The following is a 24,243-nucleotide window of genomic DNA, read 5'->3' as shown; positions in this document are numbered from 1 at the left end:
CCGGATCTGTGGAACCATTTACCGGTTGAGCTCCGGATGGCTCCCCACCTTCGCTCCTTCCGACGTGATCTAAAGACCTATTTATTTGAACAAGCCGGCCTGGTCTGATGGGTTTGGGTTTTATCATTGTTTTTATGTAATTTATTGTTGTATTGTATTGGGCATTATGGTTTAATCTTTTCTTAATTTTTGTATCTCTGTATTTTAGTATTTATTGCCCTGTTCACCGCCCTAAGTCCTTCGGGAGAAGGGCGGTATACAAATTAAATTATTATTATTATTATTATTATTATTATTATTATTATTATTATTATTATTATTATTATTATTATTATGGCAGAAAAAGAAGACAAATGTTTTTCCATATGGTGCTGATTCTGCTAACCTCCCTAACTTTATATTTGGTGTTTGGAGATAATACTGATTGATGTAGAACAAAATATTAAGAATATTTGTTCCATGCCAACATATTTTCCTACAAGTCTTAGGCTTATAGAGACGCGAGTCATACATATAGTCTGGTTGTAGGAGAATGGTTCTTGATAAAATAAGAATACAAAATGTCCAATCTGGTGTGTTTTTTCTGTATTTTTTTTATATTTCTGAAAATCCAGAAAAATGTACAGGTACATCTTAGAAGCATATAGTTTAAATGTTTTTCATTCAGTTAAGATGTTGGTTTGAATCTTAGAAGCATATAGTTATAAATGTTTTTCACTCAGTTAAGATGTTGGTTTGAATGGTTTTCAAGTAGCCCCTCTTTCTTAGCAGTACAATTGCTGTCTTGTGCTAATTCTTTGAGTTTAAAAAAATCTATTCTTAGAATTAAATCAAGGAATAAACTTCATGGTTTGTAAATATAGTTTATTCAATATTCTATACAGCCAGAATTTAAAACACTTGTAATATTTGACTCTTTTATAGAATATATGTTTGTACATGTAAACACTCAATTCTTTCAGAAGACATTAGGATGTCTGTATCGTTGAGTGTGACAATGACTTTTACAAACTCAACATTTTCAGAAACGTTTTAAAAAGTGTTCCCTGCTGTTTCTAACTTTCTTAAGAAGTTGCCGGTCTTTGTGTAATAGAAAGTGTAACTTTAGTTATTCCTTTTGTGCCACTTCACAGAGATAAGGACAGTATGGTGAAGAATGCAAACATGAAACATCTTAACTGCAAATATTTACTTGAGTACATAATACACCTCTCTCTCTGTCCAAGTGCCAGATAGTGAGAGCTGGCAATTTGTATCCTACTTGGAAAATTTCAGAAGAAGGGGAACAAGATTTGTTTAAAGTGTTTAGTTTCAGCTACAAATGAAACCCACAGGCCCTGGTATATTTTTAAGGCGATGGAGTTGGGTTTCATTGTTACCTTACATCATCACAAAGAATATGTAAATACTGTCAACCTACCTGCAGGAGGAGATGGCTGAGTGCGCAGGTGTCTGCTGGATGGATTAACAAGGACCTTTTCCTGGGAGAGGTGAAAGCTATTGAAAGCGTTTCCTAAACCTGGGCTTGTAAAGGTTATGTTAACCTTCAGCCTTTGGAAACACTAACCATCATCATGCAAACATCTTGCACCTGGGAAGTTCCAAACACACATTTATTTTCCTAGCCCTTTAGGAACAACTTTCTGTAACAGAAACTTGGATGTTATCAAAGCACTCACACATCTCTTTAAAAGCATTGGATCGTGAACAATTCCAGCTAAGCAAATGCTCATTTTAGGGAGCTGACCATATTTAAAAACAACCATGATGCTTATCTGAGGTGCTGAATTTGAAACATCTTCTTAAAGCTGTAAGTCAGTGATGCTTATAAAAATTAGCCAACAACCGTCCTCACAGAGTTAAGTGTGCTTTTCATCTTGAAGCAGCTCTATATTATGTTCATTTAAAAAAAATGACAGGAAAGGGAATTTAGGAAATGTTGACACATTCTCCATAATTGTAAAGGCACTTTTGAGCAGGAAAAAAAACATGCTTGTCAATTTTAAAATCTGGCAAGTTTAATCCTCATGATAAGAAAGAGCACTTATTTATTTCTATCAAAAATGTTTCAGTCACTATCCTTTTGTTAAAAACAATCTAAATATTAAAAAACTCCTGGCTTTAAATATCTTGCTTCTACAGATAGTCCTCACTTAAGAACAATAATTGGGACCAGCAACTTTATCACAAAGCAGTTGTTAAGTGAAACATCATGTGGTTGTGATATCATTTTCTCTGCTCTCATAAAGTCAGTCTTTAAGCAAGATTTCATATGACAGCCACTGTTGATTTTATTGCCAACTTCATTGACTTGGCCCATGTGAATCCATCTATGATGTACATAAATGGTGATCCATGATCATGGGATGCTCCAATGTTTGTGGTAAAGTTACTTTCTCAGCACAATTGTACCTTCAAATGGTCACTAATGAAGGCAGTCACTAAGCAAGGACTATCTGTATTTCTTTATAATTTAACAAAAATGTCATACAGAAGTTTTATTTGTTTGTCTGTACCCCACATTTATTATTTTTACAAACGACATGTCCACTGCTCCTCTAATTTTCCCCACAACAACAATCCCCTAGGTGGGCTGAGAGTTGATTGATTCCTTTTATTTGTCAATGAGAGTAATGGCGTATTAGATTTTTTTATCTCATTTTGAATAATTGAGTCAAATGCTGTGAGATTCAAATTCACTACTTGATTTATTGAATTGCCCAGTCAAAAACTTAATTGGATCGTCAGGTATTTACAAATAAAAAAGAGAAGGTGGTATTCATGGTGTTTTAAAGAAAAAGGAAAGAGAAATGTACAGTAGATAAATCCAGATTAAATTGGGGGGGGGGTTGCCATCTTAATTGACAAAGAACCTTATTTTGTAAAATCAAGAGTGGGTATTTTATTAAACCTTAGATACTGAACTATTTTATCTGGACTCTTGTTAACTATATTATAAATGTAGTAAATTTATACAGTCGCCCATCTCACAGAAAGTGACACTGGGAGACATAAAGCAAAATAACAAAACCATATCACAATGTAAAAAAAATTCAGACATAAATAAAATAAAACATAATGGAATAAAGCAAAAGAAGAGTATAGAGTAGAACCTCATGATCCAGGAATGGGCACATGAAGTTGTGGAAAGGCCTTCTTGGTCATGATTTCTGCCTGTTCCTTAAGCAGGAATAGGTCCACCTGTCTGGTCTCACCATCATTTCTTTTCGAAAAAGGCTTCCTTTTCCCTCGTGGAGAACCTTTTTTTTTTTTAAATCTTTGTTCCAAACTCTTACATATCTTGCATGTCAAACAAAGTGATTCTTAAAATCAACATTTATTTTTTCCTCATTATACTATAAGAAGGCTTGCTGTCTTAATCTTCGTTCATGATCCTCTAATTCAAGTAATCTCTTGTTTTAGAGCAGACATGTCAAACACAAGGCCCGGGGGCCGGATGCGGCCCACAAAGTGGTTTCGGGTGGCCCCTGAAGCCATCCTGGAAACAGTGAGGGAACGGCCCCCGCTGCCTTGGCCCTGGCCCAGAGACCCTCCTTCTGCCAGAGACCCTCAGATCTGTCCCACTCCTGCCCAGGCCCCCATAGGCACCCTTGATGCGAATGATGTAGAGCTGGCCATGTCCACCCAGTAGGCCATACGCACTCTAGCCACGCCCATCCAGTGGGCCACGCCCACCAGGCCACACCCACCCAGCCCCCTGAGGGCAACCGCAATGGTGATGTGGCCCTCAATGAAATTGAGTTTGACACCCCTGTTTTAGAGTATCACCCACTCTTTCACCCAGACCAAACAGCAGACATCAAAGTATTATTTCAAGTATAGTAAACCAAACCTTTTCTTTAGCATGTTGCAGGTTTATATTTAATTCACGGGGGGGGGGGGGTTCTTGACATATAAATGTAGAAATATCCTTTTGCCATTGTTGAAATGGACTGTCAGTTATTAATATTGGTAAACTCTAAAATAAAAATAACATCTTTGGTAAAATATCCATCTTATTTATATAGATTCTGCTCAATGAGGATAATTGCAAGTTATCCCATATTTAATATCATTCCACGCAGCTACAAAATTGTTTTGAAACAATTTAGAGACAATTCATCAATGTAACCCCAAAATATTTAAACTTTTCCTCTACCTTGAACCCACTTTGTTTTTGATATGCCCAGTGTAAAGAAGGTATCTTGTCTGTCCTATTGGTTTCTTGTCTATACTATGTAGAAGACATGTCATCCAGTAGTAGTAAATCATATATTTCATACACAAGGAATCTTTTGACACAATGTGCTTTTTTCGTATGGATTTTGTAGCCTTTAAAGTGGCTACTAAGCCTTTCAATAGTGAAGTCTATTTACCTTAGAATTCATTATTCTAACTTGGTTTTATTGATTTAGTAGATTCATTGCACTTTAAGAGAGTAATTCCTCTTGCCAAATAAATATGTAGATAGCGTTGTAAGAGCTGTTCAGTTTAGAAGGATTGTGTCTGATCCAAAACAAGTTTTTAAATGAATTTAGGTCTTATTGGGCAGATTTTTGAGATAAATGGTATAAATATTTCTTCAGGGCATAGTTCCACTTAAATGTAATCACTAACAAATTAAACTTCTTTTACCTCAGGGAATATATATATATATTTCTGAAAATTAAAGCAAGGGTATTTAGCATCTTATAGTTACAAATTATCATATAATATCCAGGAGCTATATGGTATGTTTGAAGAATATGTATATATTGAAATATATGGTATTTAAAGCCTGTATAAGTTGTATTGTATCTGTCGCATGTGGCTAAAATTTCAGTAGCTTGCAACAGCTGTCCACTTTGGGTTCTGCCTCTGTTCGTCTCAAAGATTCCTATGAAAAAGAGACTGCACAGTTTTCAAAATGTGTCTCCAGGAGGATGAAGTTTCAGTTTGCTTGATGAAGTCAGCACAAAAAAGAACGGTGAGCTTTGAAAATCTTTGCTTGGAGTGGAAACCAGTTGGTGGAAAAAAGAAAAGGCGTGGATTGGGAGAGAAGCGAAGAAGAAAGAGCAAAAACAGATGGCAGAGAGAGAGAGGAAGGCAAGAACAAAAGAAAAAAAAGATGGATTAAATAGAGAGAAATGGCAGCCATGTTATTGTTTCAAGGTTCTCATGTTGCTCAAACTGATTCCCTTGAAAACGTTCTCCTTGCTATTTCAGTGTGGAGAAGAATCATATATGTTGTCCTCTGGGGATCGGAATTGAAAATCCTTTGAAGATTTTTTAAATTTTTCCAAATTCTTTCATCATGATCAATATTTAAGATGCTACAACTTGTAACATGGAAAGTGGATAATGATATTGCTTAAACAGCTGCAATGCTTCTGGGTTATCTCCCCTCCCCCCCCTTTAACTAACACTTTAGTTAAAATCACTCCGTGGGCTAGGTAATCTTTAATTAAAACTTCCTTCTATTTTCAGAGTCTGTCAGTAATTCAATTACATGTTTTATTATTTTTTTCCCATAAGTTTACTTTGGCTATTGAAAAAAATCACTGTTGACCATAGAACAGGACATACTGTATTTCTGTGTTCTTAATTGTTCCATGCAAGGCTGTAAAGTAATAATAAACCAGTTTGCATTCAGACTTGACTGTATGTGTGTATGTTTGCGTGAGAATGTATATACATCAATGCTAAAATATGTCAGTATTTTAAAAAAAATCAGGGACATTTGATTTCAATTGTAAGTCATTATTGAGTTTTTCCTCTTTTGGTTATTGGTCTTGCCTTACCCTGTTTTTATATTGTGAATTGTTGGAAATTTTTATATCTCAAGTTTCCTTATTTTGACTTTGTAGAGCATCATAATTTTAATAAGTTTAGAATGTCAACACAAAAGTTAGGCTCCTGAGGAAAGGAAGTGCCTGGGTCGATATTTATTTGCTTTTAGCTCATTGATCCCTAATTAACACCTGAACTGGCTCAGTTAGAGCTTCTTGATAATGTAATTAAATATTGCATCTTTCATCCTGAATTCCAGGACAGGCATAACAACATACTAAAAATCAGACTGCCAAAAAATAATGATGCTACTTCCTCACACTTGGAGGCAGGAAGCGGTACTGTAGCGCTATAGTATAAAACATATTGTAAGCTTAACGTAAACTGAAAAAGTCTTCCGCCAAAAATACATTTAAAAAATGAATATCAGAGCCCCATGTAGTTTGCATAATTGTACAGCCTATTGTAATCCAAACATATTGGCTCTCCACCCATCACTATAGCTAAAACAAGTAAAAGCAGTTTCTCTTTGTGATAGGCAGTTCTGGCTGGAGACGTGCTGGGTCATTCATCATGTGCCAATTTGTTCCTTAGCAAATTGAACCCACAATCTAGATTGGAAAGCTGATTTTCCTTGCTCTGATAAGTTGGCTATGCTTTTGCAATTTTGCTTGGCCCTAGTTAAGGAAGATGTGAACAAACCACAGCAAGACACAGCTCATGCATTCCCCCATTCTGTTTCTGATCAGTTTTCCTGGCAGTCCCTAGAGCAGTAGAAACAAGGAAAAATTGCTATCAGAAAGCTCATAATAACAGTTTGTCAAATAATTGAATGTAGTAATACTCTTTAAAAGGGAAGCGGTGGCTCAGTGGGTTAGGACGCTGAGCTTGTCGATCAGAAGGTCGGCAGTTTGGCGGGTCGAATCCCGAGTGCCGCATAACAGAGTGAGCATCTGTTACTTGTCCCAGCTTCTGCCAACCTAGCAGTTCGAAAGCACGTAAAAATGCAAATAGAAAAATAGGGACCACTCCGGTGGGAAGGTAACAGCGTTCCATGCGCCTTTGGTGTCTAGTCATGCCAGCCACATGACCACGGAGATGTCCTCGGACAAGCACTGGCTCTTCGGCTTTGAAACGGAGATGAGCACCGGCCCCTAGAGTCGGAAACGACTAGCACGCATGTGCGGGGGAACCTTTACCTTTTACCTAATACTCTTTAGAAGTCAATAAATGCTACACAGGCCTTACTTGCTCTTTTCTAGTCAAACACTGGTGGAAAATAACACCCATTATGCCAGAAATACAAGATTTCTGGAGAAAAGGGGATTTTCTGCAGAGGATGGCTAGCCAAAGGGTATCATACAATTTGATTTAATAAATGTTTACTGCACTTAATTTAATGATTTCCAGGTTCAATTGCTTCATGAATTATGAACAACGCTTATGAGAATCATGAATATTACAGGCTAAATGAATTATCTTTCTCTTTTTCATGTATTCAGCACGGATGGCTATTGTTTTGCAATGGTGGAAGATGAAGATACTGGAGGACAGACTTTTACTACAGGCTGCATAGGTTTAGAAGGTTCTGACTTCCAGTGCCGAGTAAGAAGATGTTGTAAACTCAACTTGAACTTTCAGAATCAGCCTGAATATTGTCAGGAATTAAAATTAAAAAACATTACGTTTGCGAGGTCAAAGAAACAAATTGAGAATATTATTGCCATTAATATGAACAGCAGAAATATTCTGTTGTGTTGGCCAATAATGCTAAGAAAAATCCAGCTCAGAATTGTAAAAGTAGTAACTGTTAAGAAAGTAGAGTACAATAAGTCCTTGACTTACAACCAAAATTTCCATTGCTAAGCAAGACAGTTGTTAAGTAAATTTTGCCCCATTTTACAACCTTTCCTGTCATAGCTATTAAGTAAATCACGGCAGTTTTTAAGTTAGTAACATGGTTGTTAATTAAATCTGGCTTCCCCATTGACTTTGCTTGTCAGAACATTCCAAAAGGTGATGAAGACACTGCAGCCGTCATGCATACATGCCAGTTGCCAAGCATCTGAATTTTGATCATGTGACCACGGAATTTGCAAATGTGAAAAATGGTCATATGTCAGTTTTTTCAGTGCCATTTAAACTTCAATCACTAAGCAAATGATCATTAACCGATGTACCCAATTGGAACTGAAATTTCTATATTATGTTGTTGCTGTTGTAATTTGAGTCTGACCCAATTTTATAACAATTTTTGACAATTGTTAAACAAATCAACTTCTCCAATGGGTGTTTTTTTTCGGGGAATTGGCAAAAAAAGGTAGCAAATCACAAGCAGGTAACTGTAGTACATTGCATCTAGTCGTAAGTGCCACTAAATTAGGGCCCTTGGTTTTTAATGCAAACTCAAATCCTTATTTGTTTTTTTACATTTTCTCATATATTTTGGAATTAAACAGCATATTTAAAAAAGATCCAAAACAATTTGATAATGATAAGCAACCTGAATTATAGATTACAGCTATGTTGAAATAGTCGCACTCTTAATTTTTTTAAGACAAGTACTGTTTGCATGCACATACAGTTAGTTTAAAATTGTGATGAACTGTTTTATAGCTGCTTTATTGAAAATTATAATTATTACAGGACACTCCATTGTCTCAACCAAGAAGATTAATTGCATGCTGCACAGATCAGGATTTCTGTAATAAAGATCTTCACCCTACTTTGCCACCATTAGAACATCCAGGTAAAAAGAATACCAATCCTAATTTCTAATACATATCTATTTTTGAAAAAGACTATGCATGACAGTGATGATATTACAATGTAAACATTTTGTATGTTGCTCTTTTTCATTCACCTTAAGATGATTTCCTAAATAGTTTGCTCCTCGGAAATCAGGTAAACCTATCTAATAATATAGCATTAAAATGCAGGAGTGAATTACTTTGATGCTTGTTTCTATTTAACCAGATAACTGGTTTATATGTCCCAATATCTATAATTCATACTGTTTTCAGTACAAATGACTTCATTTTAAGAAGGTGTTTTCCTTGAAGAGTATATGAAATATCATTTTGTGTAGTATATCTCCTTTGTGAACACAGTCTTTAGATTCTCTTTCTTTAATCACTTAATCCCACTTAATTAAAGTTCATGTAGTAATTAAGTTGGTGTTTAGTTCAGTCAGTTTATTGTAGTCTTAGACCAGTACAAGAAATATGTCCAAGAGTAACTATGAGAATTTATAAATTTGTTTTAAGAAATCAATAAATATTTGAGATAAAACTAAAATATATCTATAAAACAACCTCACTAGAACCTGTGAGTAAAGTCTGAGAGCAACCACAGCAGCCTTTGCCTAAATTACAAGTATAGTGTTATGACATAAAACATTGCATAAAATGTGATACGTGTAGTCCTTGACTACGTCCACATTTGAGCTCAAATTTCTGTTGCTAAGCGAGAAAGTTTTGTTAAGTTTTGCCCCATTTTACAATCTTTCTTCCCACAGTTAAGTGAATCACTGCAGTTATTAATTTAGTAACATGGTTATTGTCAGGACCCACCCCAATCCATGTCTTAGGAAAACAAAAACTCTTGGAGTCAGTTCTAGTCCAAAAGGAATTTTTACTAGGACATGCTTGGTTGTGGAAATACAAGACAGGACTTGGTATTGTTTTACAAACTGAAACTTTATAAAGAGTTCCTGGTTCAACCCCGCTTACCTCAACCCCATTTGGTCAGCCCTCCCATCATTTTACTTCATGTCATCCCTTTCATGGGAAAAAGGGAACTTCGAATCTTTATGGTTATTGCCTTCTTCCTTTACAGATTCAAATGGAGACACAGGCCAGATGCCTTCTTCCCTAACTCTCCCAGTTCAAAAGGTTTCCCTTGGTCTTTGAAATAACCTAAGGCAGGCTGAATCCACATGCGCTCTTCCTTCCTCGGGAGATGGCAGCATCCATGGGGGGGAAATAATGTTTTAAACATACATTTATGAATGTGATATAAATGGATTCTAACAGTTATAAAGTGAATCTGGCTTCCCCATTGACTTTGCTTGTCAGAAGGTTGCAAAAGGTGATCACATGACCCCGGGGCCCTGCAACCGTCATAAAAATGCTAGGTTTGAATCCCACAAAGGGTATGGCTAGCTGATGAGAGCAAAGAAGCTCGAAATAGCTGTCCTAGTCTCTCATTTAACTCTTTGTCAGCAAAAAGAAATTTGAATACACAATGTATCACAGTAGCAACTTGAGCCCTGCTTAACACTCCTAGGTTGGAGCTGTAAGGCAAAAGAAATCATAATAATAGAACTGCAGTATAGTAAGTTCAAAAACCCAAGGTGCATCAAACCGGTCTGACCAGAAAAAAAACAACTTCTGCTACAGACACACACACACACACACACACACATGTGTTTGTGTGTGTGTGTAGCAGAAGTGTAACCTTACATGCTACTGTGCAAAACCTAGCCACATGTACTGTAGTAAAAGGCAATTAATTTGTGAGCAGCATCTAAGCAAAGGCTGAGTCAGAGCAATCAGTATAGCTGCTGATCAGAAGAAAGATAAATCTGGTTCAAATGTCTTTATAAAAGGAGAAACGAAGAACATGTTCTGTGGTTTCTACCTAGCCACAATCACGGGCAGACAATTGATGTCACAGAACTCTCTGATAATTTTTTTTCAAGAAATCTACAATGTGCTGAGTAGTAAGAAGGACAGCTGGAAATCTTACTAAGCTTCTGAACAGTTTTGATTTATCAAATGTCAGCTATCCAAAACCCTCTAATTCACTATTCTGAAAATCAAGAATTTAAATCTCCAGCTCAATATTTTTCTTTCATCAGGAAGCAACCTGTCCAAAATCGGTTTCCAAACACAACTGTTTTTCACTTGTCATGTGAAAAGTAGTTGCTTCTGATTCAAAAAGCTTATGACCCATGGTCATATCTCAAGGAAAAGTAGGGTCTAAAGAAATCCTCTAGTAGTAGTAGTTCCTTAAACTAAAAAATTAACTCAGATATAGAGGTGATGGTAAAAAAAGTAAAGATACCATAATCTCAAGTGCTTTTCCAGGTACTAGCAATGGAGGCGATCATTTTCTAAATATGAACGAAATGTCTTTACTTGGATATGTCAGAATGAAGAGTGAAAGCTAACTAAGCACAAAGGCAAAAAAGTCTTAATTTAATGGAAACAAGATAAAAACAGAACATTCACCCTCGCTCAGTGTTTCTCCTTTTAAACAGCTTTGCGTGGCAGTAAAATGAAATGTCCTTGTAAGAACAAAGAAGACCATATACTGGTTAGACAAGATGCTTATTAGTCAAGCAGGAAAAACTGTTAATAATGTTGGAAAGGATAAAAAGTGAAAAAAAGCAGGTTTCAGGCAGAATAGATAAAAAAATCTCATTACTGATTTTATGCTCTTGCAAACAGAAATGGTGGTGCCACTATGTCTGGCTCTCAGGCTGGCGATGAAATAAGCGGGACACTGACGATAGGACAAGAAATTGAGTTTGATTGGCTTTCATTGCACATTTCTCAGGGCTTAGATTGCAACTGTAGTAAATCTGAACACTTCCAGTTTGTGAATGAAGAAACATAGTTGGAAAATATTAGCTATTTCTGAATGTAGAGAAGTATCTTTAGATACATACATTTTTACAGGAGATTGCATAGAACCTATCTAATAAATAGTCAAACTAACTTCAAGGAGAGGCATAGCAAACTGAAGACATTACTTTGAAAGCAGAGCTGACAACTTTAGCAAAGAACAAGAAACCTAGTGAATAAACCAGTTCTTCAGAACCTCTCCAGATAAGAAAAGACATGAGATGACCCACACATGCTTCACATAGCTGATTCTCTGTAAGATAGAGGTCCCCAATACCTGGGCTGTGACCCACTACTTGGCCCTGGCCTATTCGGAACTGGGCTATGTGAGCGGTGGACCAGTGAGCACTCATGTGCAGGTCAACTAGTGCAAACAGCAGGCCAGCACACACACTTTGTAGCTTGACTTGTGTGAGCGGCAGGCTGGCATGCACTCATGCACACATGCACGCACAGCTCAATTTGCACAAGTTGAGTTGTGCATGGACACCAACCTGCCACTCATGCGGCCTGGTTCTCCTCTTCCTTCCAGCTGGGCTGCCAATCAACGAAGGTTGGTGACCGCTGCTCTGGGAAACTGCAGGATAGGGGACTTTCATGGGTTTGAGTGCCAGGAGATACAGGAATTACAGGAAGTTTTTGACTTACAACCATGATTTACAGTTGGGACCAGAATTTTCACTGTTAAGCAAAGCGGTTGTTAAGTAGAGTTGTGCCCAATTTGATGCCATTTTTCTCATGGTGCTAGATGCATTTCTCTGTTAAATTTCTCTGCCACTAAATTCATGTAGAGTCAAGGTTTCTACATGAATTTAGGTTTTTTGTTATGGATACTGAAGTATTTTTTTCATATCCTTCATAAAAGAAATTACAAAATCATCAGCCTTGTTTTGGCTCTACACTAGTAGTAGATGCTATAAAATTAAATACTAAACCTGATGCAAACCGAAGATAGATTCTGTGTCTGACTCTCCCATCAGAGGCAAACCAGAAAGGAGATGTTGCTCAGGGGCTACAATAGAAGATGAAATCAGAGCTTGAAAGTAAACGTGCTTAATAGAAAGCTAAGAGTCCCATAGGTACATGCTTGTTGCATCACGCTGGTAGATCCGAAATACAATAGCCATATTCGAGGACCAATCAATAAGAATAGAGGACTTGCAGCTTATGGTGTTATTTCTCTTCATCTTGTCTTGCTATATAGAACATCAAACGATCTCCTCTTACTCTAAAACAACCAGATGCATGCTGGATCAGTTTGCAGTTCACAGATAAAGAAATGGATACTTGAAATGGATACCATAACCTCCTAAAGTCTTATTCATATTTGTGATGGTGGCTATTAGAGATATATGAATCACAGTAAATCTTTTTGCTGTGCTATATTAATTGGACAGTATTTCAGTATGAAAGATTTCAGTATTTCATTTCTTTATGGAGTATTTTTTTAGTTGAATTTATTCTTTCCTCCTAACTTTCCCATATCCCAACATTCCCTAATAAAAATGAAATTTCCTTGAATTTGCATAGTTGCTAATAAAAATTACACTGGAAACATTTATAAATGTCAGTGTTTGTTGTGTGGATGTTCTGAGGCCGGCTTATATGTTTTTCTGGAGTAAATTTAACTTTCATAAAAACAAACAAACCTGCTTCTAATTTTTAAGCTACGTTTTGACCAGCCCTTTATGAATGTTAACTATCTCTTGAGTGATGAAGTCTATTTGCAGACCCTGCTAATATTCAGCCCTGGAAATCCCACTGCTGAAATGTTTGATTTTTCTCATGGTGCTAGATGCATTTCTCTGTTAAATTTCTCTGCCACTAAATTCATGTAGAGTCAAGGTTTCTTATGGAAAAATGTGAATGGTGGTTGAAAATTGAACAGAATATGATCGAATTTGTGAACTTTAACTTCCACCTTAATTTTTTTCTAGAGATCAATTGCCTGTCACAATACGTATAGTTGTCAATTGCACAATACTGTGATGGTAACAAGACTCCAAATATGTGGAAGTGATGGTAAAGTATTTTACCATGGATATTTTACTATCATTTCCATGGATCTGCAATTGCTACCATCACAATACCCAAACTATAAAAAAAAAAAAAAAGAATAGGGGTAATGACCAAGGAAATCTGAATTTCAAGGTTATTCAGCCTATTATAAACTGGTTGAATCCAAAAAGTTCAGGAGAGGCATATTCTTTGAACCAATGTGATTTTGTTCCAGCTCCTGTTCTGGATAGCAGTGGTTAATGTGAGGAACTTATAAGTTGCATCTGGGTACTGTGATTTTAATTATCATCACCTTTCTTAATTTTATCATTCCCTCCTGCTTGCTGCTTAAAAATATGTGTGAACTGATAAGTAACATTATCTCAGATTGATAAAGGCTTTTGTTTCCTTATTTAAGCTTTTTCAAAGGGAAATGTCCACCAGAAGGCTCTGCTAATTTCAGTGATTGTCTGTAGCATACTCTTAGTGTGCATCATCATATTCTGTTACTTCAGGTATGTCTGGGGGGGGGGGGAATCATGCTTTCTTCCTTGACTATTTCTTTACAGCTCATGCACAATTTGACATGAATGATCATTTTAATGTGTTCTAATTTCTTGGATTTGTGTGGAGACTGATAGAACAATGTGGTTTTAATAGTACTTTTGGCATGGCTTTGTCAGTCAGAATGAAAATGTACAAAAACTGAGCTGGCACATATGAGATAAATGGAAAGTGGGGTTGTGAGTAAAGTAAAACAAGGATGGCTAGCTTGGTATGTTAGAAATAGCAGTCATTGCTGGTTTTAATTATTAAGCACTGAGATTTTTAGGATTTGGGGTGAATTAATAATTCCAAAAGTATTTGATATTCAGGAGTAGATTGAAATGTCTTAAATGTTTAGATTTATCAGTTAAACATGACTAGACATCAAATTGTACATTTTTTTTCAGTTAACAATGAATTTAGAAGTTTTAACTACTTCTTCAGGTTGTGCCAGAGTTGAAATAAACATTGCAGAACTGTTTTGTGAATTAGAGTCATAGAAATAACACTCTAGTATACAGTATGCTATAGGGACGCAGTGGCTCAGTGGGTTAGGATGCTGAGCTTGTCAATCAGATGGTTGGCAGTTTGGCAGGTTGAATCCCGAGTGCCGCGTAACAGAGTGAGCGCCTGTTAGTCGTCCCAGCTTCTGCCAACCTAGCAGTTATAAAGCACGTAAAAATGCAAGTAGAAAAATAGGGACCACTACGGTGGGAAGGTAACAGCGTTCCGTGTGCTTTTGGCGTCTAGTCATGCTGGCCACATGACCACGGAGACGTCCTTGGACAAGTGCTGCTCTTCGGCTTTGAAACAGAGATGAGCACTGGCCCCTAGAGTCGGAAACGACTAGCACGCATGTGCGGGGGAACCTTTACCTTTACCTTATACAGTATGTTATTCTCAATGACAGCTTCCATAAAATAATTAATTATGTTTATTTGCTGACATGCCTAAGATGCATATATCCCATTATATGGTAGATAATGGTTTAAGACTTACAAGTTCTTGTATGACAAGTGTTGGGACATCCTGGTTGAACTTTGCTTCTTTTCTTGGGTATATGCCACTGTCCCTCATGGTCTTGGGAAACATATTTTGGATTTAAAAAGGTGTTGACAGTTGTACCATATTTGCCCATAGGTAATCCAAATCACCCTTTTCCTATTGAATCTGGGCCACTGTAGAATCCTAAAGCTTGTCTTTGTCATTTCTGTTTTTATCTTTCTGAGTAACATAGTCTTAGAAAAAGAACACTTCCTTCCTTCCTTCCTTCCTTCCTTCCTTCCTTCCTTCCTTCCTTCCTTCCTTCCTTCCTTCCTTCCTTCCTTCCTTCCTTCCTTCCTTCCTTCCTTCCTTCCTGTTGCAAGTAGATACACCAGTTATAGGACCAGGAGCACTGTTGATGAAAACATAAGGTTGATACCCTCCTGTGATCTACCTATCCAAGAAGTTAATTCTTGGAGAATAACAATGAAGTACATAATCCTGAAAAGGATGATTATGCTCCAAAATTGGGTGCTGAAATCCTTCATACATATTTATGGGGGAGAGAATTCACAGTGATAACAGATCCCAATCTCTCACCTGGGTAGACTAGATGGTACCTAGCATTGTAGTCTTACAGTAACTCACAGAGCAAGTACATCTGTCCATCCACAGAGAGAGAGAGAGAGAGAGAGAGAGAGAGAGAGAGAGAGAGAGAGAGAGAGAGAGAGAGAGAGAGAGAAAGAGAAAAGTAATGTACTTTTGTACATTACTTACATTTACAGGTCATGACCACTCATGAAGTGATCAGTTGTTGTGAAAAATGTACTAGAAAATAGTGTTGGCCACTAGCCCTATCCATAATTTAATTGTGAATGAGAGGATAGACCAGGGGTAGGCAACCTCGACTCTTTTATGACTCATGGACTTCAACTCCCAGAATTCCTGAGTCAGCTATGCTACCTAGGCAAGCTATGCTTGCCTACCCGTGGGATAGACTGATACATATTACTGAAATATGCCAATGGTGAAGAGTTCCCACTCATGGAGGCCTTTTCAGTCAATCTCTGTTCATCAGTCTTGATCCCAGAACAGAGGAAATAGTGTGGGAATTGTATACTGGGACAGCTGACTAGACATGAGGGCTTGCTTATTATGTTCAGAACAAACTCAGAGACCTTGTGTCAGACCTGACCCAGCCGGGCCCTCAGGAAAGTAAGACTCTTGAATCCATTGACTTGAATCAAAAGAACTTTTACTGAGAGAAACTGGGTGCAGTAAAGTCAGGTGGAATCCGAAGGCCCTGCGCAAAGCATAAAGCAATCCTTTTGGTTTCCCAATCCCAACCCGCCCTGACCAATTCACTGGCAGCCAGTGTGATGCCAAGAAGGTGTTTTGAGAATGCTGAGGTGCTAGGCGGATAACAGTTCACACTCAGGGCACGACGGCCTTGGAATCTGGTGAAAACAGGCTGGGAAGGAGTCCGTTCCATTTTTGAAGACAGTCTCCCTGCCTAATTCCCAAGTGAATAGCAAAAGCAAGAAAAGTCGCAAGCATGCCATCCTCCCTTCCCCTAGCACAGGGGTAGGCAACCTTGGCTCTTTTATGACTCGTGGACTTCAACTCCCAGAATTCCTGAGCCAGCCATTCTCCCAGTTGCATGGCAGCATAGGGTTTTTCAATTTCATTGCAAGGATGGTTGTGATTTCACCCAGGCTGCTAGTACTGGGTGATTTTAGCCTCCTTTTCCTCATACAGGAGTTAGTGTTTGTCATGACAGCCATGTGCTTGCCCCTGTTTATTACAAAGGTAATAAATTTTTGCTCATTTTTAAATGTAATTAGATAGTTATAATATAAGTATATAATGATAATAATGAGAACGGTACAAATTTACAGAGAGACACACAATGTCATGAAGGCCTTAAAATGCTGAATTATTCATAACATTTAACAATGGAAAAATGGTAGTAAACAATGGTAGAAACATAGTCTTTTGCTTGCTGTCATGATCAGCCACTATTAGTAGCATCACCTGTAGTTATTCTTATATATACCTACAGGTATAAAAGGCTAGAAAGGAGAAGGCGACCTCCCCATTACAGCATTGGACTTGAACAAGATGAGACTTATATTCCACCAGGAGAATCCTTGAAAGACCTCATTGAGCAGTCACAGAGCTCAGGAAGTGGTTCAGGGCTCCCTCTATTGGTAAGAAAAGAGTACTGATGTCATAATTTTAATGGCCAATCTATATAAGAATCTTCATCATTTGCACAATTTGTTTGCATTGTATCTCAACTAAAGAAAATAACAGAATTACGTCTTTCATGAAAAATATAGGACATAATCTGTAGGCTACAGGCCAAGAGCTAAGAAGATCTCAGTTATATAGGTTCTCAGTTCTTGCATTTGTTTTATTATTTTGATCATATTTTGTCCATTTTTAAAACTACAGAAACTTTATTTCATTTCATTTTTGTATTTTTAAACTTCATTTTCATTTCAAAACAAGTTGAAAGAATTTGAATCTTATAAGTGATCTTTGTCCTCATTTCCCAGCTTAATGTTCACAACTGAATGAATATTCAGGGTAAACTTGATGTAAAAATACTAGATAGGTATCTTTATGCAGACAACTTTAGACTAGGAGTTCTGGGGGGTTGAAGTCTAGACATCTTAAAGTTGCTAAAGTTGAGAAACATTTGGTTAAGGGATTGACTTAAGACCATGGAAATCCAATCGCATATCTCTACTTAATCATAGAAGCCCACTAGATATCTGAGCATCATTTGTAAGTGAACACAACTGAAAGTATATTTTGTCCTGATTTTGACCTGTTCAAGGAATCTTTCAGCCACAATGACAAAAGAATGCTGGACTAGATAAGGCAGACCGGCAAGATTGATCAAAGACCAAATACTATTAGCTCAAGAGAAAATACCACTTTTTGCAAACGGTTCCAAACTTTTGAGAAATTACAGAAATTGTGTTTAGTAGGAAATAGGTATAACTCCCCAACATCATATGTTTCTGACAGGTACAGAGGACTATAGCAAAACAGATTCAGATGGTGAAGCAGATTGGCAAAGGTCGCTATGGGGAGGTTTGGATGGGAAAGTGGCGCGGAGAAAAAGTGGCCGTCAAAGTTTTCTTCACCACCGAAGAAGCCAGCTGGTTTCGAGAGACAGAAATCTATCAGACTGTTCTGATGAGGCATGAAAATATTTTGGGTGAGTGGCACAACTACAAGTAATCTCTGTATGGTGCAATCTTGTCTCCCCTGAGAGGTGAGGTTGGCCTCATGCCTTCTGATCTTTTGAAGGTCTCTGTTGTTAACACCTCTTCGTCTGCTTTTTACTTGAGCAAAGTATTTTTATAGTTTTGATATTTTAATTGTTAATAATTATATTTTTAGTAATTTAATAATAGAGCTAGGTTCTTCAGACAAGTACATTGTTGGAGTGGTCCATCCTGTTGCTACTTTGTTATAATGAAGTAGCTGCTACTGCTTTGAAGCTGGTCTTCCACTAGTTTGACTGAATCGTTGGCCATTTCTCAGCTCTTCTATGGTGGTTTGCTGAAAAGTCCATTAACTATCTTACGTTTATGGCCTAGGGCAAACCTATGGGCACACGTGCCATCGTCCCAGCCCTGCCTCCCCCCACGGCCCCCTCCTCAGCAGCCCCCCCGGAGGAGAGTCGCCCCGGCATGGCCCTCATGGAGCAGCACAGCCAAGGACAAGGCAACTGAGCAGCAGGGACAAGACTCCGCCCTCGCGCCCCATCGCATGCAGATGATGCTGCAGGGTGTGAGTGGAGGGCATGGCAGCCATAGCGCTCCAGGGCTGCCTGGGTGGTCTGCTGTGGTGGGCCATGGAGGTGGTAGTTGGCCCTGTGGGTAGGCAGGGCCATGGGGTGGGATGGCTTTGGGGCACTCCGTGTTTACAAGGTTCATTATCACTGGCCTAGAGCATCACTTCCAGTGGGAAACTGGATCACTACATCTACATTGAAAGTTTTTTGTGGAATATTTTAAATATGTTTCAGTTATTTGTTACCACTCTCCTGAGGTGAACATGTTGGCTGTTATCTCTTCAAAAAGAGCTAAAAATTGAACAGATGCTTTGCAACTGAGAGAGAGAGTTAGAACTGTGTTGTTTATTTTCTTTGCTTTAACCTAACCCCATAACCATGTCATCTTATTATTTTATAAAAATCCACATGACAAACTGCTGCAGTACTGCAGCAGAGAAAGTACACACTAGGTGTTCTTATATGGGTTTTGAAGATTAGGCACTAGACCAGGTTCTTTAATTTGTTTTACAAAAACAGACAGACTGGTCACTGCTGGGAACCATATGCATGAAATAATTGGCATGTATTCGATGCAAGTAATTTTCATATTGCAGGTTAATTTTTCCATACACTTTCAAGTCACAAATGAGATAACTGGAAAGGTACCAGTGAATTCAAAATCATCTCTTATGTTTTAGCCACAACACTACATTCTATACTCAGCTGAGAGACAACAAAGGGAAATAATAAATTTATCAAATCATTTTTTAAAATTAGATTTTCTTCTTTTAATCTATATTTATCTGTTCTGGGCCAAATATTAGATTTGTATAATAAACCTAAAACCCCTGGGGTGTACATTTTGTACATGTAAGATTTTGTACTTAGAAAGAAATGTACAGCATAGAACAATCTGGAGAAAGCAGGATGACTTGGTGAAAATGTTATATTCCAGCATCTTTTTATTTATTTTTTTATTTTAATTCCATTTATATCCCGCCCTTCTCCGAAGACTCAGGGCGGCTTACAAGCTTAGCAGTAGCCTTCATTCTATGTATATGCCTGCTTATTAGGGCTTTCACACACACCCCAAGCGGCATTATTACAAAGTCAGCTTAATTGCCCCCAACAATCTGGGTCCTCATTTTACCTACCTGGGAAGGATGGAAGGCTGAGTCAACCTTGAGCCTGGTGGGATGCGAACCTGCACTAATTGCAGGCAGCTGGTGTTACTTAAGGAGGCATTAGCCCACTGCTTCACCAAGGACTCTTAGCCTTAAAATACTCTTAATTCAGCAAGCTGGCAGTTCAAGCCGTTCTCATCTGTGACAGTAAACCAGTCTTACTTTTGCTGACTTCCTTTAGCATAGAGACCAGAAATGGATTCCAGGTCTTAGTACCTTGGGAACTGTGGAAAATGCAGTTACATTCCTCTAACTCCTAATTTAATCCCAGCATCAGGAGATTTTTATTTAAATTGAACTTTGAAGAAAAAAACCCATACCAGAAGCACCAATACCACTAGTAAACATGTTGCCTGGCTGAGGAATTCTGGGAGTTGAAGTCCACAAGTCATAAAAGGGCCAGGTTTGAAGACCCCTGCCTTAAGGTTAAATACCTGGGACCAAAACAGAAGACTCCAGTTTTGTATTAAAATACACAGAGAAGAAAAATGAGAGCTTGTTTCCATCACCCACATCTTCTGTGACAGTCATTTCATTTCAAGAGAGAGAAAAGAGAAACACTACATAATATAAAGCTTAACGTAAGAGACAGGCAGTCTATGGAGCGTATGGGGACTGCAATGGGCAGAATGACAGAAGGAGATACAATGCACTTTGTTAAAATCTTGGAAAGGATAGAAATAACGCCATGAATGGAGCAATGGGAAGAATGACAGCACTCACAAGTAATTAGTTTCCAGCTTGGAAAGAACTGTCTCTTTCGTCCTGACAGTCCAAATTGGGAGGAAGGGGTAGAAGAGAGAAAACAGAAAAAAGAAAGCGAAAAGGGGGACATAAAAATAATTATTCACTTTTGTTTTCCAGCCTGATTGTAGCTTGAGGTAGGTTACCCTTTCCATGGGGTTGAGCATTGCTTTCAAGCAGAAAGTTAAAAGAGAAAGAAAAAATAATATATTTGCTGGCGCAATAGTTAGAATGCAGTACTGCAGGCTATTCCTGCTGACTGCTGGCTACCAGCAGTTCGGCAGTTTGAATCTTACCAGCAAAAAAAGGTTGACTCAGCCTTCCATCTTTCCAAAGTCAGTAAAATGAGGACCCAGATTGTTGGGGCCAATATGCTGACTCTGTAAACTGCTTAGAAAGGGCTGTAAAGCTCTGTGAAGCGGTATATAAGTCTAAGTGCTAGTTCTATGGCTATTATCTTTATTTCAAATTTTACCATTTTCTTTTCAAGGAAAAATGAGTATTTGAGGCTTTTTTTAATCATTGAATATAAGCTTGCAACTGAACCTGTTTATAGCTGGGCTTCTATTTTCTTTTCTTTTTTTTCATATAATCTAGCATTCTTGTGAGATTTCAAAGATTTATAGTACGGGACTATGTTCTGCGTTTGTCACAAAAAATTGAAATCCTTGCATAAAAAGCAAAGAAGATACTGATAGTTCCAGATCTTCCTCTACAGAAGCTTTCATTAGTTCAGAAGCAAATGCTATTTAGTAAAGATCACATAGCAAATAAATAAAAGCGTTAGTTTTCCTGATGTGACTGAGCAGAATTAAAATTATTGTAAATTATATGAATAAGAATCCTAGAATAAAAACTATTTTTAAAATAGACTGTCTAATGGCTAAAAGACTATGAAGTATGTGATATTGTGATATTAAGATGAGACTGAGCGGTGGCTCAGTGAGTTAGGATGCTGATCAGAAGGTTGGCAGTTTGGCGGATCGAATCCCGAGTGCCGTGTAACAGAGTGAACACCTGTTACTCGTCCCAGCTTCTGCCAACCTAGCAGTTCTGTATTATATGTAGAAACATCTTTAATATCTTTAAAACATAAGTTAACAAGTCAGACGATGAGGTAAACCGTGTTGACAGAAGAACACGCGGGAACTTTGACAGCTGTCAAAGTTCCTCGCAGGGCGCAGGCGCAACCACTGACAGCTCGCGGCTGTCAAAACACCAAGCCATGCGGAAGCAGGAGCTGTCAAACACAGACGACGCGGATTGGACGAGGAAGACGCGGCGCCAAAATAGACAAACCTGATTGGCCCTCACTGACAGCCGCCGGCTATAAAAAGCCGGCAAGTTATTCTGTTCTTGTCTTGCTCTAAATAAACCTTTAAGTTAAATAGCCTGTCGTCCCGAGTGGTCCTTCGGCTACTTCACTGGCGACGCAGGTGGGATCGCTCCAGAGCTGAAGTCACGGCCGCGGAAGAGAGTTCCCGGCCAGAGCTGTCACGGGAAGTTTTAACTTCCAACGGAGCGAGACCCAGGACCGGACGACATGGCAAACTTCGGCCGCGTGAGGGAATTCGACACCCGACATCCCGAAAGGTGGCAATCACACCTGGGCCAGGTCGAGGGATTCCTCCTTGTCAGCAAAATCACCGATGACCGAGCAAAGGCCGCGGCGCTGCTATACATCAGCGGACCCCCCGTCTACGACGCTGCCGTTGGGCTGTTCAGCCCGGTTCCCATCACCGAGGTATCCTACGCAGACCTGGTAGACCAGCTGACGAAGCATTACATGCCAGCCCGATCCGAACTGTACTGGCGGGTTCAATTCGCCCAGAAGAAACAACGGCCAGACGAACCCGCAAACGATTTCATCGCTGGGGTCCGACACGCCGCGCGGAACTGCCACTTCCCCGACCTAGAAGACCGCATCAGAGACCAGGTGGTGATCGGCCTGAGGGACGAACGCCTACAGAAGAAGCTGACATCCAAGACCGACATGAGCCTGGCAGAGTTGACCAGAGAAATCATGGCCTGCAAGTACAACCACAAGAAGAAGCCTACTACCACGACCCTAGAGAACCCAGCGACCGTATTCCAAGAGAGTGCAGCCCTCAGCGACAGCGAAGAGTCGGTGGATTTCACCGACGGAGAAGCCCTGCAGCGCAGAATGGAACGCAGGCAACCGAGGAGAAGCGACACTTCGGACCGCCGAAGGTCCAGGAACCCCCCTCCGCCACCGCCGCGTTACGAGCAACGAGCCGCCTGCGCCAGCTGCGGGGGCAACCATGCCCGAGGAAGCTGCCGGTTCCGAAATGCTAAGTGCCACAATTGTGGGAAGACTGGCCACATCAAACCGGTGTGCCGCAGCAAGGGCCGTGACAACATCAATGATTTGGAGGCCAACTCCCCAGGTAGGCCAGCTACCCAGGCCAACAGAGGAAATACGCCAGGGGGCCTGGTAGAAACAATTGACAGGGTAAACAGCCTAAGCTCAAGGGTTAGGATCAGGGTAAAAATTCAGGGGGTGCCCTGCCTCATGGAGGTGGATTCAGGGTCAGCAGTCTCCCTAATTTCATTTAAAACATATCAGGAGATCTGTCAACATGGCAAGGAAAAAATTCCTCTGAGGCAAACCCAGGTCCACCTAGCAGACTTCCAGAAAACCCCTATTCCTCTGGAAGGGAGGGCTAAGGTGACAGTAGAGTACAAATCTTTCAAAGGGTCCCCTAGAAGTGCTGGTAACGCCCGGAAATCGCACCAACCTGATAGGGCTGAACTGGTTCGGGCCGTTAGGGATCGCCATAACGGGGGTAAATACTGTACAATCACCCAGTCTCGAAGCCGTTTGCAATAAGTATGCAGACGTCTTTGATGGCACATTAGGGAAATACACGGGTCCCCCCATCTCTTTACAGTTAAACCCAGCAATCCAACCCATTAAGATAAGAGCTAGGAGAGTGCCCTTTGCCCTTAAAGAAAAAATTGAAAGGGAACTAGAGCGCCTCGTAGGGCTCGGGGTACTTGAACCTACGGAAGGGGGAAGCTGGGAGACCCCAATAGTCACCCCGGTAAAACCTAACGGGGAAATAAGATTATGCGCGGACTATAAGGCGACCCTCAACTTAGCACTCAGCCCCCATGCTTACCCGGTGCCAGCGGTAAGGGACGTTTTTGCTTCCATCCGCTCCAGCGTCATTTTCGCCAAACTTGATCTCACGCAGGCGTATTTGCAACTGCCTGTCACCAATGACACCGCGGAAGCCCAGACAATTGTCACCCACCGCGGTGCGTTTAAAGTAAAAAGGCTACAATTCGGCATATCTGCAGCCCCGGGTATTTTCCAGGGTATCATGGAGAAAACCCTGAAAGGACTACCTGGGGTCTGCCCCTACTTCGACGATGTTCTCATCGCCGGAGAAAATGAAGGAAATCTAGCTGACAGACTGTCAGCTGTGCTGAGCCGGCTCAGAGAAGCCGGCCTCAAACTTAAGCGGGAAAAGTGCTCCATTGGAGTCACATCCACTGAGTTCCTAGGGTACAAAATAGATGGTCAAGGTATCCACCCTACTACAGAAAAACTAAGGGCTATTCAAAC

General features: G+C 39.4%; 1 protein-coding gene across 2 annotated transcripts in view; it reads left to right on the top strand.

The window, feature by feature from the left end:
* The window catches only part of BMPR1B (bone morphogenetic protein receptor type 1B), a 193,832-nt gene that overhangs the window by 158,373 nt on the left and 11,216 nt on the right, over positions 1-24,243 (top strand). For both annotated transcript variants that reach the window (XM_083367837.1, XM_083367838.1), the window contains 5 exons: positions 7,272-7,374; positions 8,416-8,518; positions 13,816-13,912; positions 16,990-17,137; positions 17,967-18,159. In XM_083367837.1, the coding sequence (XP_083223963.1) occupies positions 7,272-7,374; positions 8,416-8,518; positions 13,816-13,912; positions 16,990-17,137; positions 17,967-18,159 (644 nt within the window). The remainder of the gene's footprint in view (positions 1-7,271; positions 7,375-8,415; positions 8,519-13,815; positions 13,913-16,989; positions 17,138-17,966; positions 18,160-24,243) is intronic.

This window comes from Vipera ursinii (assembly GCF_947247035.1).
Source record: "Vipera ursinii genome assembly, chromosome: 7".
Lineage (NCBI taxonomy): Eukaryota > Metazoa > Chordata > Lepidosauria > Squamata > Viperidae > Vipera > Vipera ursinii.
The sequence above is the reverse complement of the archived record's forward strand: the minus strand, read 5'-3'. Positions and strand labels throughout refer to the sequence as shown.